We start from the raw sequence: 20576 nt of genomic DNA, 5'->3' as shown, positions 1-20576 counted from the left end.
AACTGACACAACCACCAGTCAGTCAGGACAGCAAAACCTTCTTTTGGGAAATGAGAACCAGAGAGGCTAAGTAGTTGTCCAGTGTAGATCCAGAAAGCGATGCACGAATTCTAGCATGAGAATGGAGTGTAGACCCAGAAGCATGGCCTCCAAGGCTGCCCCCAATGGCCCCCATCCTCGCCTCCTGCTTTACCTCCCGTTCCTCCTACTACTATGTCGAATTCCCAACTGGACTGTATATTGCTGACACTTCTTATAACTTCTTCCTTAGTGTTAGAGTTACTGAAATTTGTGTATTTTCCCCCATAAATATCCCCATGATTCCAAAGGACCGGGAGCATGGTATGTCTGTGGGGAGGCATGGGTCATGTCTGTGTGTATACAAACTAGCGCCTGACACAGGAGAGGCAGCAAATATCGGGAGGGAAGGAGGAGAGAGGAAACAAGATAACTATCAAAGTGAACACTTAGCATCTCCGCATACATTTTGGTAGGCTTTTGTTTTCTAATGTTTTAATGTTTCTAATGTTTTCTAACTTTATCATCTAATGTTTTTATTTATTGTTTGGTCTCCAACCTGGGCACCTTGAGATAAACAGCTCAACTGCCATCTAAGAATGAGGCCCTGAGAAAACCTCCACGCTCCCTGGAAGGGATTCTGACCCTGAGGGTTGAAAAGATGATGAACAAGAAACAGAACTGCAAAACCAAGGATGCTCAGAGCACTTCACCAAGGCCAGCACTGCCATCCCTTTCCAGAAATAGCTAAATAGCTTACAGGCCTTTGTCCTATGACAACTGTGGACTGTGGGACCATGGCTCCATTCTAGAAGCAGGGAGGGGAGCCACAGACGAGAAGGGGCTCCTCCTTGTGGTTCAGAAATAAAAGTGGAAACCCTGGCCCTTCCAGGACAGTAAGGACAGGCACACCTCGTTCTACTGCCCGTGCCTCTGTTTCTTCATATCTAAATGCTAGGTAGTAACACCTCACTCACCTAACTCATTTTAACTAGGACAGTTTCTCGTACGTGAGAAGTGCTCAGTAAAGTAGCCGCTGTCAGGTTCATTTGTTGCGGCTGCTGCTATCTTTCTCCAACTGGCAATCCACCCATTTTTCATGACCCAACTCCATCACCACATACTCTGAGATACTCTCCCATCCCTGGGAGTCGGTACGTCCTTCGGGATCCTCTAGCGCCTTAAGCCCTAGGCTGGGACCTGCTGCACAGAGATTTCTGTGGCCATGGATCTGCGGATCTCCGAGCTGGGTCCTGGTTGGCCTGTGTCCTCCCACAGGCCCTGAGCTCCCAGGAAGGACCAGGTCCCACTTGGCTTTGGGGCCCTGGGCTGAATTTAAAGTCCACCTTCAGTTTGGGGTTATACATTCCATAAATGCTTAATTATTTGCGTTCTGGATGCACAAAGAGCTTGTTTACTCCCATGTCGGAAATGAACAATCTAGCTAGATGTTTTCTTCTCCTATGTCTTAGCTATCAGCCAATTTCGAAGAATTACTATCAGAAAACTGAAACACCCACCTAGGTTTTCATTTTTTCACTTTCTCAGACCAAATCCCTCAGTTGATTCAAACTCACTAAAACAACGCTCCCTTCATTATAAATTACGGGGCGGAGAGGCACCGAAAGCTGTTGCTTCCCCCAAGATATTCCACGGCCTCCACTTTATAGGTCACTAAACAGCGCTGAGCCCCGGCCCCCAGAGGGCTGCAGGGCCACCTTCTCCTGCGCAGCCATCAGGGTTAATTGCAGGAAACCTAAACAGCGCTAAGTGTCCAAGCTGAGAGCATAAAGTTATTTTAAGAGAAGAAAGCGACGGTTATTACCAGCCGGCCCTTGTTACCCACCTCCGATGGCTTTTTGGCAAGCAATTAACAAAGACCCCACTTCCTCTAAGCTCCCCGCCTGAGGGGTTGAAGCTGTTCCTGGGCTGGTGGTGAATGAACTGAAAGATTCTTGTCTCCACATTTCGAGACCCAGAGCCTCCTTGATTTACTACCCTCGCAATTCCTTTACAGTCACAAAGGGGAGGAATTCAGGCAAACCCCCAGCCACAGCCAGATCAAACACGAACCAAGGCACCAGGCCATCTTCCCCACTCATTTTGTCCTAAGCGGCCTTGATAAGCAAATTAAATCTGAGACGCAATGACTCTGTGGGCTTCCTTGGTAGAGTGAATTTTCTGGATTATTCTTGCTTTCAAAAACTAGTTACGATATCTATTTTACACATGGTAGGGTAGATAGCTAGTGGGAACCTGCTGTATAGCACAGGGAGATCAGCTCCGTGCTCTGTGGTGACCTAGATGGGTGGGATGGGTGGGGGGGAGGGAGGTCCCAGAGGGAGGGTATATATATATATATATACATAGAGCTGATTCACTTCAGTGTACAGCAGGAAATAACACAACATTGTAAAGCAATTATACTCCAATTAAAAAAAAAAAACAAACCAGTTAGGATACAGGCCATTACAGAGTACTGAGTAGAGTTCCCTGTGCTATACAGCAGGTCCTTATTAGTTATCTATTTTATATATAGTAGTGTGTGTATGTCAGTCCCAATCTCCCAATTTATCCCTCCCCCACCTTAAGAATCTAAAAAACAAAAAAAAGAGTGGATATATGTACATGTATAACTGATTCACTCTGCTGTACACCTGAAACTAACACAACACTGTAAATCAACTATACTCCAATGAAAATTTTAAAAAAACAAAAACCAGTTACGATAAGCCCATGGACCTGCCTTAAGAGAGTACTGGCCACAACTTTTTCTCCCCCTGGTCGCTGCCCCAGAGCCATGTCCGTCCCTCCAGTGAGCGTCCGTCTGCCGTGTTTCAGAGTTTATGCACTACTGTGTCCCCACGGCCCTCGTGGCAGGAACCGCTTCTGTTTCTTCTCTGGGTCAATCCTTGCTCTCCCCTCCCCACCTCCACCCTTCGGTCCTTCGCACAGAGCTTCAGACATAATACCTCCTCAATAAATATCCACTGCGGTACGTTTACCTACCCAGCGTTGGGGGCCGTATCAAGCACAAAAGTGAGGTTTAAATGCCTGTACACGTGGAAAGTGCAGAAGGAACTGGGGAGCAGGGGGAGACAGCTTGCTGGGCTCTCGGTCCGAACCTCACGTCTCCCCTGATTTTGCTCCACGAATGGGGGAGTGAGCTGAGCACACGGCCAGGCACACAGAAAGAGCTCAATAAAAGTCTGAACAAAGGGGAGCCAGGCTTCATAAGGCTTGGTCTCAACTCTGCACTGCAGCTGGGACCCCCTGGGCCAGCGCTGGTTCCAAAGATCAAAGCCACAGCTTCCCTATGCTGACCTTGACCAGGTACGGGACCATGGGGTGTGGTAGATAGAGGGTACAATCTGGAACCAGGAAGACCTGAGTTTGAATCCTGACGCTGTTCCTTTACTTGTGCGCCCTTGGGCAAGTGCATTAACAGGTCCAAGCACACCTATTAAGCCAGGATAAGAGTGACGGCTGGTGAAGGGTAAAGCGAAGGAGAGAACGGTAGAGGGTGCCCGGCCGTTCCCCAGGACGTGACTGTCCAGGAGGTAGGGCCACGTGCTCGGGCTTCTTCTCCTCCTGCCTCGTGTCTGCTGGCTTCCGAGAGCATCTAGGACAGGGTTTGGATCGCATTCCTGACACAGTAGGCACTTAGGAAAGGTCTGACGAATACGTGTACAAGAAGAATTAGTACTGATGGGCTTTCTACAGGAAGGTAGTCAGGTTTTAAAAATAACTCTCATTTGCATTCTATTCCACAAAGAAATAGCCCACAGAATGATGAATAAACAGGGTTGTGTGCCATGCTGATGAAGAGGCTCAAAGGTGGCCTGTCCCCCAAGGGGACCAACGGCCCTCCTTGTGCCCACCCGCCATGCGGCCGGAGCCGCAGAGAGGAGCAGGGGAGAAACTCACCAAGAAGGGCGTTGTGTCCATCGTCATCCGGCAGGAACCTCTTGTCAACGGCACACACCAGGAGATGGTCCGGCAGGCTGGGGGACTTGGCGCCCACCAGGAGGAAGCCCGCGGGGACATCGATGGGCTCGCTGGAGATGGAGACGAGACGCAGGTCCTTCCCTGCCTGGCAGAACCCTAGGAGGGACGGACAGGCTCACACGCTGCCCAGCGAGGGGCTCCCACGGAACCAGGATCCACGCGGGCAAAGGGGTGACAAGAGTCTGGTCTCGTAATCAGCCACCCTGCCGCTGGGCCTGGCTGACTTTCAGGTTAATTCTGAGAACGGTCTGAAGTACATTACCCTCACATGCTTCTCACTTGCCAATCACAACCATTCACAACAATCAAGTGATTGGGAAGAATAAAATATTTAAAAAATTAATTCATTACTCATGACGCTTAACCACATGCTGTTTTTATGACTCTCGGTGTCACCGTATAATACACATTAATGTAAAATGAAGCTCAGCAGGAAAGAAGGGTAGACCAGTGATGGTAAATTAAAATGTAGACAAGATAAATCCATAAGGGACTGTAAGTTGATGTCTTCTCCACCCTATATTTTATGTGTATGAGGCAGGGGCACATGGCAGGGATACGGGCTGAGGACCGGGTGACGCTGGTGGCCTCAGAGGGGCCTCATCAGCAGAGGGAGACTTTCACTCTATACACATGAACTTTTGTATTTCAGAGCTTTTAAATATATTTCCTACTTAAAAATTAAGTGTCCAAAAATATTTAGGAAAAAAATGAAGAAGAGGGAAACAGCTGAGATTTATTTGGATGGGCCCTTTCTGGGAATCTCTCTCCCTGAAGGCACACTGAGCCGGATGCCCTGTGGTTTTCCATCTTTTGTTATCGATAGGGACGATGAGAGTTAACGTGAACCCTCATGATCCCAAGGCCTTCCCTGCAAAAGTCTATGGTACTTTAAGAAGACTCCCCTCCAGTGTATCTGCTTTACCATTTACAAGGCACTAGCTCCGAGTTCTCGCATCTGCCCCTGGGCGAAGCAGGAAGAGGCACCCACTGTGTACAGCACCAGGTGGGAGAAGCCCTGGAAAGTTCTCATTTGAGAGGTCAAGTCATTTGCTCACAGCTGCTGGGAGGGGGGTGAGGATGGAGCTTGGGGTGGTTCCCCTGCGTCATCTTGGGGAAGTTAAACCAATTCCCACAGGTGAGGTCAAGGGCCCAGCAGGTCTTTACCTCCATGACCCAGGCCCCTCCCAGTCTGCACAACAGCCCCTTCCTTCTGAAGAGCTGGAGGAAAAAAGGCCGTGGGCAGTCAATGTTCACTGTGTTCACCTGGAGAGTCTTTGAAAATCACGGTAGTGACCACCGGAGAGTTTGCCATTCTCTTATTTAATTAGGCGGCCTTTTAGCTCTTGGACACCAGAAGTCCTATATCACGAAGAGCTACTGTATCTGTTTCCCTTTTCCTGGAAGAGCAGCCCCAGGGAGGGCTGACTCCCTCCCCTGCCGGCCATCGTGCCCAAGGTCAAGTCCAGGCCCCCAGGCAGGGTGCAAGGGGCCTCCACAGGCCGTCTCATCACTTATCCAAGCCCTGCCTGGCCACCCCTCAGGCCCCTACCTACATAAACTAGTAGCAGTTCCCCAGACGGGCCGCGTTCCCACTCCTCTAAGCCTTTGCACCTGCTGTTCCTCTGTCGGGAATATCCCACTCCCCCCAGCCCTCTCTCGCTCTCCTGGCTAACTCCTACCGATCCTCCAAAACCCATATAAAGGGCCAGCTCCTCCAGGAGGCCTCTCCCCAAACCCTCCACCAGCATTGGGAGCATCTCCCGTGCTCCCACGGACCCCTGCTGGCCCAGGCCACCCCAACCTGCCAGCACTTTCTACACTGTGTGCAGAGGGTCTGCTCACATAGCTTCGCTACACTGGGAGCTCTTGGACCTTTTATCTCCATATTTTCAGAGCAGGGGCTCAACAATTACTTTACTCAATTAACTGACCAACTAAGTAGTGACACCTCTTGACTGGTATGGTGACGGGACAGGTGACCTTCCAACCAGCCAGCGAGTTTGCCAGGCGGGGGAGGAGCAGAACCAGAAGTGCCCTCCAAGACCCTCAAGCGCAGAGCACAGGCTCCCATCGCTGAACAAAGGTGCCACCGCACCCGGCATCTCCAAGCCTCGGGTCCTCAACGGCAAAATGAGGATAATCTTACGGACTGTACAGCGTTCCTGAGACAACGTACTGATATATCTGCCTTTTCAACAGTAAAGCAGCCACAGATGTGAAAGATTATTCCTACTCATCAATGCTGATGTAAATACACGGTGGAAGCCGACCTCAGCTGGGATATTCTAGTTTTTAGACGGCCGATGGAGAAAAATTAACTTTTGGATCTGAATGCATTTGTAACGGTGAGGCTGTCCCAAGAGTGACTGAGGACCGTCAGCCTGACGGGGCCCCACGCGGTGTAGCCAGTGCCGCCGGGACGGGAGGGCCCGCCTGGCCACGACCTGCTGGCGACGCGGGCACGGCTCACACCTCGGGGCCCCTCGGCGCGCAGCCTGGCGGGCATCTCACCGTCCGTGGTACAACATCCTTCGGGCGGGGGGTGCATCTGGTAGGGGTTTGGGGGGCAGCTCTGTTCCAGCCCCCCTTCCCCCTCCTCTCCTTCTTCATTGTCCACTCGGCTTCCACCTAGACGCGGGAAAGGAGAGCAATGAGCAGGGCGGAAGTGAGTACACAGCCAGTCTCGGCTCGCTGCTAACTAACCAGTCCTCACAGGCACGCTATTTAAGGAGGGCGTTACCACCCTTCTTTACTCGCGGTGAAGGCCAAGGCTCACTCAGGCTGGAAGTCCTTCCCAAGCTCACAGACTCGGGCTCCAAGCCTGGCCTTGTGACTGCAAATGCAGGTCCACGTCACCTCCCAGCCCCCAGAGCCACACACGTCTGCGCGAGCAGCAGGGCTCAGTACGGACCTCGCTGTCGACAAGGACTGAGCATGAAGCCTGCACACGGTAGGCGCTCCAAAACCATCTGTGCGGGAGGAACCGCGGCGTAACATAAGGCCCATTTTGCAGCTAAGGAAACTGAGGTTCAGAGAGACCCAGTGATGCAACAAGCCGTTAAGCAGCACAGCCGGAATGTTCCCAGTTATACCCAATGCCCAAGCTGCTCTTCTTGCCACTAACTGCATCGCTTGGTTTAGAACCCAAAGTCCAGTGTGAACAGCCTTTACATTGAATAAGAGAGGAGTGAAGCTCTATGCTGTTATTTATCCCCAAGGGAAAACTGGATGTATACAAAGCAGAAATGCGAACACCCGAACGTACCACACTCACCAAAAAAAGCCATCCCAGAGCAGGCCAAGTGACTTTAAGACTTTAGGAAACTTTTTTTAAGTGAAATAGTATTTTAGGAGCAATGGCAAATGTGGAAACGGCCAGGAGAGCCAGGAATTGGCCAGGAAAATCCCACTCCCCCTGTGTGTGACCTTCATCACAGCAATAAAAGAGTTGGTCTTCCCCACAGGCTCTCAGCTCCTGGAGAGTGTGGGCCCTGCCCTTATTCTGTAACCCAGGCACCCAGCAGAATGCCTCGCACGGCAAACTACTTCCCAACTGGTGTGAGCACACACAGTTATATCTTATTTACCCAGCCTGCTAGAGAAAGAGGGTTTCCCATCAATGAATTTACAAACTCCTTCTAGCTTCTTTTAACTTCTTTGGGTAAAAAAATCCTATCTTTAAATGTCATTTAATAAATAGAATCCAGATTTCCTCATGGAATAGGGTCGTTACAAGCATCCTTGGATACACTAGGCCAGGAGACGGTTGCTTCTTCCTGTTTTGTTTCTCTGTATCCTCCTCTAGTGCTGACCCCTTTGCTGCCCATTCCTTCTACTCTCATCTTAGTTGGCTCTCACACTCTCCATCCATCCAGCGGGTTACGTGGCTTTAGGTTAATGATGAAATTGTGTGCAGCAGAAAAAGATCAACTAGGAATCTGGGAACTCGAGTTTTAGTCCTTGGGTCTGCCATTGTCTGTGCGGCCACAGAAAAGTTACTTAACCTCTCTGTGCGTCAGATCCTGCATCTTTAAAATGAGGTGGCCATAGAAGGTCACTTTGAGCTGTGACAGTTTATGTGGGGATATATGGCTCTCAGAGTTGCACAGAACATTCCAGGTGTGATTTAATCAATACAGGGTGCTGGGAGCATAACCTCAGGGTGGTCACCATTTTAAAGGTGCCGGAAGGACAAGAGGCAGAAGAAACTTACATCTTAGGCTGGCCCAGACCCATGACCTTGGGAAGGTCACGGCAGGAAGTGAGCAAGACTTCCTAGTGTCTCCATCCCTCCAGGACCAGAGGACACAGAGGTGACGGGGAGGCTGTAAAAAGATTACCCAGGAAAAACACAAAGGGCGCTGGAGGGATAAACTCCAGAGCCTGCTTCAGATGCTTCCTTCCTGCCATTAAATGCAGGCAGGGATGGTTTTAGCAGAAGGTAGAGTCACGCCCAGACCCCAGGTGCCAGCCATGCAGCTCGGGTCCCCCCAGGGGCTCAAACCATCCTTTGGCCGTCTATGGAGTACGTGGCTTAGAAGGCTGCCTGCCAAATTAAGACTAGTCTGTAAGCCAGAGACTCGGCTCCAGGGGCTCAGGGCGGGGGGGACAGCAAAGCACCAACAATTAGAGTGAAAAGGGGAGAGAAAGCCCGGGACTTCGGAGCTCTGAGGCACGCACAGGAATGTCTGCACGTTATTCCGTTCAACCAAAAAGAACAGGAATCCAGACTCTCCGAAAGAATGAAAGGAGAGGGTCTTAAGCCTCTGAAAGTCAAAGAAAGGGCTCAAAATCCAGTCGCTGCTAAGAAAGCAGGATTAAAGGTCAAAGGTCTACATCAGACATTCCAGGGTCTTTGATGGAATCCTTCAGCCAGCAACAAGCCCAAGGAGACTTCCTAACCAGGGCCAGACTAAACCAGACCGTTTACCAAGGTCTCCGGGCAGGATGAGAGCTTTAAAATGGCCTGAGACAAAACCAACTGGATTGGGAGCTCAGGACCTTAAAACTCAACCACAGGAATCCAGAGGTTCCACAGCTGCACTGCACCCCATACAGTATGAGGGTATTTGTTTTAATGTTTAGAGTAAATTTTGTTTTCTTTCCATGAGAAGAAACCGTATGACATTCTGAGTGGGTGGGATTACAGGAATTTACCTGCATCTTGTTTAATAAATAAATACTTATCCCCAAATACTGGGTTTGTATTTGTTTTGTTTGGTTGGCCTTCCTTTAAAAAAAAAAATAACATGTAAAAGATTTCTCCCCTAGAAGGAGGGGGTAATACCCCTAATTCGTAGAACAAAGTAACAAGGGCCCTCTGAATCGCCCTCACAAATACAGAAAATGTTAACAGATCAAGGGGTGTTTGGGGTACCAGCATCCTGGTCATTAAAAGCATCCTTAATGTTACTGTCTGAGGAAGGACAGCAGTAAGATAAGAGACCTGATAGAGAGACAGACTGACAAAACAAGCCCTCTGCACCACATTCTATGATGCAGAAACCAGAGGCTCAAGCCTAGTGCTTGGTTGATGGTGACATTTAGCAAATCGACAAGAGTCTCTCCCTTTTCACCAACCCCCTCCTCCATCCTCCCAGTACTAGAGAAACAAAATCTCGGAGGATTCCTCTATGCTGTTTGCCAGACATATGGGAAAATCATAGAGAGGGCCTGCTCTGGTTTTCATACCAACATGAGGGGCTGACCAAGCCGGCTGACAGCTGGCAGGGAGGCTTTGGCACTCAACATGGGGGGCCTGGGCCACACTAGCCTCCAAGCTGTCCCTGGAAAGCGCCACATGATGAGGGCAGATGAGGGCATCCCAAGGAATCAATGTTTGGGATGCAGCCTCCCGTTTAGAGGCCAGCAAAGGTTGTCTATGGAGAGCTTCGACCCCAGGAAAAGCTGACTGGGAAACTCCAGGGCTTTCTCCCCACCTGTCCCCAGGTGAACATCCTTCAAAACGTCAAATCCATCTTCCATCTTCCCAAATCATGGGATTTAATTACTGGTGGAGGTAAAAGCACTTTGTTGATTTTAAGGTGTCATTCGAATGTACTAAATTATTTATCATTATATTGTTCATTTATCATTAGCAACAAAGCCTTTCAATACTATAAGAAGTTAAGGATGACCATTTAATATGTATTTCACAAAAGTCTTTCAGCTAGCTGAAAACACAGTCTACAAGAGATCCCCCAGTTATTTCTCAAATGCCCCCAATGTCACAGTAATGCTTCCTGTGCCGGAAAACCATGGTACTTTCGACGTGAATACCAGAGAATTCTTGGGCTTCCTAATTCGTGCTTTTGATCACAATCTACTTTCACCCAGACCCAGATCCAGTTCCTTTAGGTCCTTAGCGATTGCTATTTGCAAGCTTAATTTTGTAAGGACGTTTTAAATAGTGACACAAGGAATGCCTCCCTGCTAGAAAAAGGGACTATCAGACATCACACGAGGCCCTCTGAGCCTCATTTTCCCTTATGTGCAACCGTCCCCAGCCCACCATCCCCGCCCTGCACGCACACACATATCATGATCACCCCAAGACAGGACCCGGCATACTGCATGCTTCGTTAATTAGTTTACTTTTGTTTTAAACCACAGCCCTCTTTCACTTCAAAAGCTAAGAGCAGCGTGCAGGTAACTTCACGTGAAAGACAAAGTGACAAAAAGAACTTCCTTTAGCAGTAACTCTCATACTTTGGATTGCTGTGGGTTACCTTTGACATGAAAATACATGACTACAAAAAATACAAAGGAAAGATTGAAAAATACAACCAGTTTATTCTCTGGATAATTAAGTAAACCCTAAATTTAACCCCATGCCTGAAGATAATTTATTCCCGGCACATGTTAAATCTATAAGGGTTTGTTCTTGGTTTTTAACAGTTTCTAGAGGGCTCCTGTAACTGCTATCACAAAGAAAAACTACCTGCACTCCTTTGCAAAGATATGGCCCCAAATCACAAAGAGAAAAAATATATAACTGAGGGTCAAAAGCATGTTAAAATGTCTTACTTATCCAAGTGAGACCATCAAACCTTTTAATACGAGTATAAGTAACAAGCAATTCAGAACAGGCTAACACGGCTCTTTCTTTCTCCTACTAGTCCAATGAATCATTTTATTCCTTGCAACTTTATGGCTGAAACTTATTTTCGTTTTAGCCAAGTAAGGATGGGATGCACGTGCAACGTTCTCTTTCCTAATAATTCTGTGCTTCCAGACCCAACAGTTTCTACAGTTTCCTCAGAAGAGGAAAGAGTTTTCCAGTGCCACTGCTAACATTCTCACACACGGTAAGAGAAAGGCAAGAACGCATCTCCTACCTTCTAGAGCGGAAAGCTGCTGCTCTGCTTCCAAGTACAACTGGGAGAAGACGGGCCTGGGTACCAGGCTGTTGGAACGCAGTGAGGCCTCAATGGAGTTGTGCAGGACCTCCTCAAACCGCGTGGTCTTCAGCTGTCCAGCGTAAGAGTTTCCCATCTCCAAGAGAGGCGAAGCAGTCTTCTGTTTAAAATGGCATTTCAGTTTCAGTTAAAAAGCCTGACCCCGAGCATGAAGCCCAAAGGCAGAAAGGATCCCCACTGCGAGGAGGGGAGAGGGCCGCGTATCCCCCGCTCAGCCAAGACGAGGAGCAGGCAGCTCTCAGCTACAGCTCCTGCCGGGCAATTACAGGAAGTTATATAAGTAACAGCTTTCTCTAATATAGCACTCAGAGAGCAGAGCCTGACACCTCTTAGGAGATTTTACTAGAAACTGGCTCTTAGTCATCTGCAGGTTTCACAGACCCCCCCAGCTTTTCCCTGAGTGGTGATCCTGCTTTTTGAGAGACCCCAGACAAATGACGCTTTCTTTTCCTTGACTTGAAGAAGAATAGCCCTGCGCCACTTTATGTGTGTGACGGCGGCTGACAATGCAGCGACCCATGACAACCAGTCCCCAATTTCAGGATTACGGGACTCGGTCTCCCCTCACCTTCTCAGGAGGAAGGCTAGCAAGCAGATATCCCCTCATTGCCTCCTCTGCTAAAAGGCCAATTGTGAACACTTCCTCTAAAATGTTTTTAGTTTATTATGTTTCTATTAGACAAGTGATGCAGAATTACATCTGGAAATCTGGAAATTACAGAAGAGGGTGGAAAAGCAGGAGGAAAATCACTATGTCCATCCCCCAAGATAACCACTGTGATTTTTTTTTTTTTTGGTAGCAGCTTAAGATCTAATTCACATAACACCCCATTCATCCACTATATGTAAAAGAGATAAACAACAAGGTCCTACTGTATAGCATAGGGAACTACATCCTATATCTTGTAATAACCTATAATGGAAAAGAATACAAAAAAGAAGATATATATGTATAACTGAATCACTTTGCTGTACACCAGAAACTAATACATGGTAAATCAACTATGCCTCAATTTTTTAAAAAAAGGTACAACTCAGTGGTTTTTAGTATATTCCCATGTGGCACAACCATCACACAATTGATTTTAGAACATCTGTCATCACCCCCGAAAGAAATCTCATACCCTTTGGCCGTCACCCCTAAGTCCCCAATCCTCCAGCCATAGGCAGCCACTGATTTACTTTATGTCTATAGACATATTAACAGAATCATACAGTATGTGGTCCTTCCTTCCGTTAGCGCAACGTCTTTACCACTCCTCTGTGTTAAGCACGCGTCAGGACTCCATTCTCTCTGACACTTTGATGCATTCTTTCCAGACTTAATTCTCTGGGGGGCAGGAGGGAGCTGGGAGACTGTATTCCACATGGTTCTAATCCCTTTATGATACAATTTTTGATTCTGCTCTTTTCATCTGACATGAACATCTCACCCAAACCTCTTACAAATGCTGTTAGAACCATTTTAATGGCTGCATCGCATTCCATTGAGCGAAGGTTCAGGTATTTGCTAAGACATTTCTCTGGGATCAGACATACTTGTTAAATCCCTATATTTAGTGCTTCCTAAGAACTGGCATTTAAATGTATATTCCTTCCTAACGTTTGCTGTTTATTTTCTATTTCATTTCGTTTTTTGTTTAGATCTCCCTTTTTCTATTTCCTTTTGGTTTAATTTGTTGTACTTTTACCAAACTTCTTAAAATGACTACTTTATCATCATCTTTATTTTCCATCTTACTGCTTTGATAACGAAGATATTTAGGGCTATACATTTTCCTCTGGGTACCTCTTGTGCTGTGGCCCCTAGGTCTAGTGTGACGTGTTCCCCTTTCCATCTCTTTTTAGACAGTTTATGATCTCCCTTTTGAGTAGGTTTAATTTCTAAATAGTCAGAATTTGGGAGGAAGAAGGATTAGCCTTATATTATTTATTTATTTCTAATTTGTATTGCATAATCACGACTGTGGCGTTTAAAAACTCTACTTTTAAAATTTGTTAAGGGTTTCTTTTTGACAGGTGCCAGATGGATTTTTACAAATATGCTGTCATATGAGAAAAGATTAAACTCTCTTCAAGGTATGAAAGTAGACTATTCAACTTTTCTACATCCTCATATATTTCATGCCTCCTCTACTATTAATGCCCAAAGTGGCATTTGACTTCAAAATAGCACAAGGTGGGGAATTCCCTGGTGGTCCAGAGGTTAGGACTCCACGCTTCCACTGTAGGGGGCCCAGGTTCAATCCCTGGTCGGGGAACTAAGATCCTGCAAGTTGCATGGCGCAGCCAAAAAAAAAAAACAAAAATAGCACAAATGCCATCCTCGACATGACCACAGGACACTGGCTTCCTGCTTCATTACAGTGACACACACACACTCGGTCACCCAAGTTGTGAGACTGGCTTCACATCCCAGGCACCTCCTTACACATCACTTTGACTTAAGATGTATATAAGAAATTCCCCTTGTCCTTGTTCTGTAGGTGGCTAAGCAATTTCAAGATGGGACCGTTGGTGCCCTAAGGAGCTCTGGTTTCCCTCCTGAGGGTAAAATGGGCCGGTGTCATCAGGTTGATTTTCTGCCTTCTGTTGTCAGAAAGGTTCAGAAGGTTCAGGCTTCCTTCTTCCAACTAAAAGTAAATGGAAACCATTAAACACTTCCTGCTTGGGGCAATAACTCCTGAGCACAGGGCCTCCCCTCGGTCAGCCCCTGCTTACAGCCTGGGGAAATGAGCTGGTGGGAGGATTGCTTCAGGAATTAGCCCAAACAAAAAGAAAGCGCTCCTGAAAGGGAGAGGGGAGCGGCTGGAGCCACCTAATAGCCTGAGTCAGAAGAGGCTCCCGGGCCCTCTGCCTTTTCTCTTGACCCGCAGCCTCCTTCAGTACATAAATGAGGGATTACGGGCCACATGTGGGGACGCCTGTGTCCGTTTCCATTCAGGGTGGTCCATGGAAAGCTGCCGCCAATTAATAACATCACGAATGCCTCCTGTTTCTATAGATCTTTGTCTGAAGAGCTTAACGCACACAGAAAGCAGCTTTACTTCTGGCCCATTTTACCTGGAGTCCCTGAAGAATGATGCTCAGTGGTTGAAAGAAATGCTCAGGGCATCCAGACCCTCCCTTCCCAAGGTCCTGGGCCGCTCACCTGGCAGCTGATGGGCACCCTGAGCCCAGAGGACTCCAGCGGTTAAGGCAGAGCAATGCCTGGTGTGGACAGAGCAGTCAAGAGGAAGAAAGAAAACTAATATCGTCCGGCTCCCGTGTGCCAGGAACCTTGCTCAATACACTTGGTAGCCGCGTGAGGGATATTATGAAGCCCATCATAAGGATGGCAAATCCAAGTCTCAGAGATGATAAGTAACCTGAAAGAACTCTTGTTGAAAGAAAATAGAATTGGGGGTGGGGGGAAGGAGAAGGGGAAGGGGAGGGAAAGAGGGAAGGAGGGAAGGAGAAACACAGAAGGGACAAGGGCATAGATAGAAGAATGCTCACACTCAAAAAAATGGAAATTGTATTTTACAACCCTAAGCAAACATCAAAGCTTTAATGCCTAGAAGCAAATAGTGAGAGAGACAATGACCCCACTCCCGATCTCATGAGGCACTTGAAATCCTAAGTAAATGCTGGTAACTGAGGATGGGGAAGGAAACTGAGAATCGTACGACAAGGCTCTGGCGCTTGTTGTTAGTCCTACTGGACCACAATCGAATGGTGTGGAAAATTCCTACCTACACCTGGCAGTGCACCAGCTCACAGACAAGACCACCTGCCAGTGAGGAGTTAGGGCTCAGAGGGCAGACAGAGCAGGCTGAGATGGAGGCCCAGCTGGGGCTCGCTGGCGTGCTAGGATCCCACAACTGTCACACGGGGAACTAAAGAGCCAGAGAGAGGACAGCCTCGCTCAGGGTCAAACACCAAAGCCAAACTCCTCCCCAAAGCCTCGTGGATCCAGGGCGACACCTGTGACCTCCCGGGACTGGGTTCTACCACTCGCTCCCTGGGAACGGCCTCTTTGCTCGTCTCCCGTTGCAGTTACTCAAGTCTGCAAACTGCGGGGATTCCTTTCCCACCCTGACACGTCACACTCTGCTGCCTGCCTTCCAAGGCCTGGCCCAGCCCCTCCCAATGCTGGTGTGTGATGCTCTCCAACCACAGAATCTGAAGCAGTGCCCATCACCGCAGCGACGACAGTCAAACCACGGGCTTCACCTTAATGCACAGGAGCCTGGTATAGTAGACGAAGAGAGCATGTGTGGCTCACCGGGCCTCGGTATTCTCATCTGTAAAATGGGCTCTTTGGAGGACTCACTGGTCATCACAGAGAGCAGAAGACACAGAGTGTGAAAGTGCCTAGCAGAGCACCTGGTAGTCAGTGCATGACCATTCATTTCTAGCTAAATCTGAACAGGCATGTGAAAAGATAAGAACTTCAAATCGTAAGTGACAAGGGACAAAAAGTGCTATAGTCCATAATTCCTACAACGTAAGGTCGGGGCAGGGGTCTTGGGGAGAATCAGTGAGAACTCAGGCGGTCCAAAGGGGCTGGTACCCAAAGTGGGCCAAAAAGGAAGAGTAGGATATTTTTGGCCAAAAACTGGGACTCGCATTTGGGAAAGAAACAGGAGGGTACACAGGCAGGAAAGCTCCACGAATACACACATGCTCTAGAAAAAGAGAATAAGTGCACTTGATGAGTAGTAAAGGTGGCACCATGATAGGAAAAAAACCAAAACTGAGGGTAAAAATTAGACATTGTTTTAGTAGGCAACAGCCCTGAAGCTTCAGAACTAGGGATTTATGTTGATAAAGGTGATGTTTTAAGCAGGTCAGCTGGACAGGGATGTTTGGAACAAAATTGGAGGGAAGACCCGGAGGCAGGAGGCCTGGTGGAGATAAATTAGGAGCTTGGGATTAACATACACACACTACTGTATATAAAAGAGACAAATAAAAAGGACCTACTGCAGAGCACAGGGAACTCTAGTCAATATCTCGTAATAACCTATGATGGAAAAGAATCTGAAAAGAATAGATATATATAAATACGTATAACTGAATCACTTTGCTGTACACTTGAAACAACATTGTACATTAACTATACTTCAATAAAGAAATAAAAATGAAAACAGCCTTTGCTCACTTCCTGTCTCTGTGTCACATGTTGGTAATTCTCACTATATTTCCAACCCTCCGCCAGCAAAAATATTATGACTCACTGAAGGCTCAGATGATGGTTCGCATTTTTTAGCAATAAAGTACTTTTTAATTGGGGTACATACATTGTTTTAGACACAATGCTATTGCACACTTAATAGACTACAGTATAAACATAACATTTATATGCACTAAGGAACCAAAAAATTCATGTGATTCACTTTTTTATTGCAGTGGCCTAGAACTGAACCTGCAATATCTCCAAGGTGTGCCTATAACTATTTTGGAGGATGGGGAAAGGAAAAAGGTGGGTACACACATGTGTTTGGCAGGGAGGAGGAAAGAGGTGTGAGAACCCTCAATTCTCATTCCATGGTAAGAATGAAAAGATGGTCCAGGAATAATCAAGAAAGCGCAACATCAGTTATTACATTTGTAAATAAAGAGGTTAATTCCAGAAAATTAAAGAAAAAGAATTAAGAGATGGTTGCCTCTACGTAGCAGGAATTGGAGTGGAAATAGGTGAGAAGGAGATCACTGGTTTTCAGTTTAAAGTTTATAACATTTAACTTTTTAGACTGTGTGCATTTTTACGTTTATTAAAAGCTGAAGGTTACATTTTTAAAAATTAGTGAAATGCAGGCTTTATGTATATCCATTTTTATAATGGATGATGGGCATTGCACAGCACCTCAGTAGGAGAGCAACTGAAGATCTTGGTGAACTACAGACCTACAGCAAAGGCAGGCCACCCTGCTAAGCATCTCCACAAGCATCACTGAATTTAATCCTAGCAACAATCCTTTCTGGTCATTATTTCTCTCCCTACTTGTATCCCTATTTTACAGATGAAGAAACTAAGGCTCAGGGAGGTTGGGAGACCTGTCTAATGACACACAGCTGGTGCCTGGTCTGGAATTAAAAGCCCATCTCCAAGAATCTCTTCCATGAAAAGTAGTATTTAAGAAGTTTGAACTAGCAGAATTGAAAAATCTCAGACATCCTCAGTTTAAAGGTTATAAACTTGTATTACCATTACCTTCTAGTGTTTTTTTCCAGTCGTGTCAAGACATTTCCCAGTTTTACAGAATGCTATGGCATTCCTCAAAACTTCTAGAGGCTAGCACTGGAGAGTCGGTCTCACGACACTTAAGCATGCACACACATCCAAAACTGGACATCCTTCCAGGCTGTGTTCTCGTTGGTACTCTGGGAGCCCATAAAACCCTGCAATTATTCATAGGAGAGGGTTCTACCTATACTCACTGAACCCCATGACCGACCTTATAAAGTCCCGATTATAGTACTTACATACATAGTACAGCATTACAACCAAAGTGAACAAAAAAAGAAAATATAAAAACCTCTGTTCATATCTATTTTACCTAATCATTATATTATTTTTCAGTGTATGTTTTATAATGTAAATAATATACAGGATATACTGCAGTCCACGTATGCAATTTATAAATCAACAGACAGATATATACATATATACGAGGGGCAACCCGAGTTTGAATGAAAGAATAAGAAAACCAATATTTGTTTAGTATCTCTTTTGCGCCAGCAGTTCTGTGACAAAAGTACTATTGTCTTCATTTTGCAGGTGAAAAGACATTTAAAAGCATTTATTGTCTTCACATCTTTATTATTTCCTTTAGCAACAGAAACCCCAAGAACATTTTAAGTAATAATCAAAATAATAGTCATCACTTACTAGGGCCACTTTGTGCAGACACCTTTCTTAGTTTACATTTATCATTTATTCCATCTTCACCATGGCCCTAAAATGCACATAGCATGGTTCTCATTTTATACATTAGGAAACTGAGGCAGGATGAGATTAAGTGACTTGTGCAAGGTCTCACATTTGGGACAATTTTAGAATGTCGAATGATGGCCCAAAGCAAGGGAATCTTTGCTTTCAATGACGTCGGTGACTTCAGAAAAGGGAGCATTTTTTAAAGTTCTTGTTTTTGTTTTTGTTTTTTTAATGGTGTCCACTTGTCCAGCCATGCCAAAACTTTTGATTAGAAGAGGACTGCCTTAGGTTCTTCCTTAGTGGTACTTTACCAAGAGGGGGGCTGCCATGACAAGAAAACACAGCATCAGCAGCTGAAAAGCCCCATTTAAAAAGACACATTTCTAGCCAGACAAAGAAACCCAAGAGCATTCTAAGAATGCTACCTGAAGACAGGTCTCCCCGAGGGAGAAGGGCGAGCAGGCTCAGTGCTGCTTCAAGACACAGGCAGAACAAACAAGTAATCAGCGGGCCGGCCAGCCAGGGCCTGGACAGTGTCCACCTCTCTGACAGCCCGAATGGCCCTTTCCTGGAGATTAAAGCAGGGATTAAACTAGACTCCAGCCCTTTCAAAGAAAAACATTCTCGTTCCAGCCTCTCCTTGAAGTGACCTTTTTCCTTTTCCTTTCTTTTTTTTAAAGAATAGACTATCAAAAGTTTTGGGGAATACCCTGGCCGTCCAGTGGTTAGGACTCCGCGCTTCCACTGCAGGGGGCACAGGTTCCATCCCTGGTCGGGGAACAAAGATCCCACAAGCCGCGCAGTGTGGCAAAAAAAAAAAGAACATCAAAAGTTTTGCCCAAGAGACAGAAAATCCATTTCACTTAAAAAGCTCACTGACACTTACTGGGAACCCTGAAGAGCTCTGTGTCCAGCTAAACTCTGGGTCCACAAAGATTTGCCTGTTCCTTTCTGAGCACCTTTCAACTTTGCCTTTTGTCAGTCAAGTAACGAGGCACCTCTGCTTAAGCCCAGAGCTCGCACCTGTCAACAACAGTTATTGGTTCCTGGAATGGCTGGAACTCACTTCCTAAGGATGACACCCAGCTCTGTGTATCCCTGGCTGCTGCACACTGGTCATTCTGCTCATAAAAATAAAGCTACCACCTCCCCCTGCTGCTCACCCATCAGAGCCGGCTCTCTCCCTTCCCCAGAGGGATCTCTGTTAACCCGTAGAGGGATCCTCACCCTCATCCAGTTTCCTCCAGACATCCAGAGGCGCACATCGTTGGCTGGGTCCCTCTGTGTGTGGAGACTGAGGCCAGCAATGTGCTGGGGGAAAAGCTCTTGGGTTCTCAGCCATGGTGTCGACTTAGATCAAAACCAGCAGGACTCTCAGAGAGGGCCCTGCAGGTCCCTTTGAGTTATAAGATAATAAACCCCTCAGTAAAGTTGGACTTTACCAACTTCAAACAACTTTTCAAACGCAAAAGCGTTCATAATCTGCCTGCTGGATAGTAAAAAGCATGTACTTTGGAATAAGGCCACCAGGGGCTTCATTTATGACTATGCTTCTTTTGAGCTGTGTGGCCTTGGGCAAGTTACCTAACCTCTCTGAACCTCCATTTCTTCATTTGTAAAATGAGGATAATACGAACCACCTCCCAGAGTTGTAATGAGGGCTAAATGAACTAACATATATAGAGTTGTTGGCACATAGTAGGTGTTAATAAATTCTAGTTTTCTCTCTTAAATTGGAATTAACTGCTCCTAATTCTAATTTCTAGATGCTAACCAGAGATCTTAACTTGATTCACTGTACTCCGATAGCAATAATTAAACTTGCTTCCTTTAGGGGTACACCAATTGCAATGTGCCTATGCAAGTAGATGGCATTTCCACACTGCTTATCCCCCTTCCTCTCAAGACTTGAAGCCACTTGACAACAGAAACTATGCTAGTCAATTCTTTATTTCCCATAAATACTGCAGGTCCCGGATAACTCCTAAAAGGAGGCAGAGGGAGACGGAAAGGGAGAGGGAGACCACCTGTTCAAGGTTATAGTGAGGACGGCAAAGAAACGAAGCGTGGTCCTGTGTGAAAGCATCACATGGAGACTCAGAAGCCCCAGGTGTACCAAGCAGACGCATCTGAGGTTTTCATTTCAGACCCCAGGATGCCATCACTGTTACAGTTCCAGAAAGTGTATTAGCTAATGCCTCCCTGCC

The 20576-nt window shown here is 46.7% G+C and overlaps 1 protein-coding gene across 1 annotated transcript in view; it reads right to left on the bottom strand.

Moving 5' to 3' along the window:
* Window positions 1-20576, bottom strand: part of GREB1 (growth regulating estrogen receptor binding 1) — a 144848-nt gene that overhangs the window by 56577 nt on the left and 67695 nt on the right. The window contains exons 2-4 of the mRNA XM_068563969.1: window positions 11367-11547; window positions 6541-6657; window positions 3946-4122 (exon numbers count right to left, since the gene is read on the bottom strand). Coding sequence (XP_068420070.1) covers window positions 3946-4122; window positions 6541-6657; window positions 11367-11523 — 451 coding nt within the window. The 5' untranslated portion in view covers window positions 11524-11547. The remainder of the gene's footprint in view (window positions 1-3945; window positions 4123-6540; window positions 6658-11366; window positions 11548-20576) is intronic.

The sequence above is a fragment of the Eschrichtius robustus genome, chromosome 15 (assembly GCF_028021215.1).
Source record: "Eschrichtius robustus isolate mEscRob2 chromosome 15, mEscRob2.pri, whole genome shotgun sequence".
Taxonomy (NCBI): Eukaryota; Metazoa; Chordata; class Mammalia; order Artiodactyla; family Eschrichtiidae; genus Eschrichtius; species Eschrichtius robustus.
This window is presented reverse-complemented; position numbering and strand designations above follow the sequence as displayed.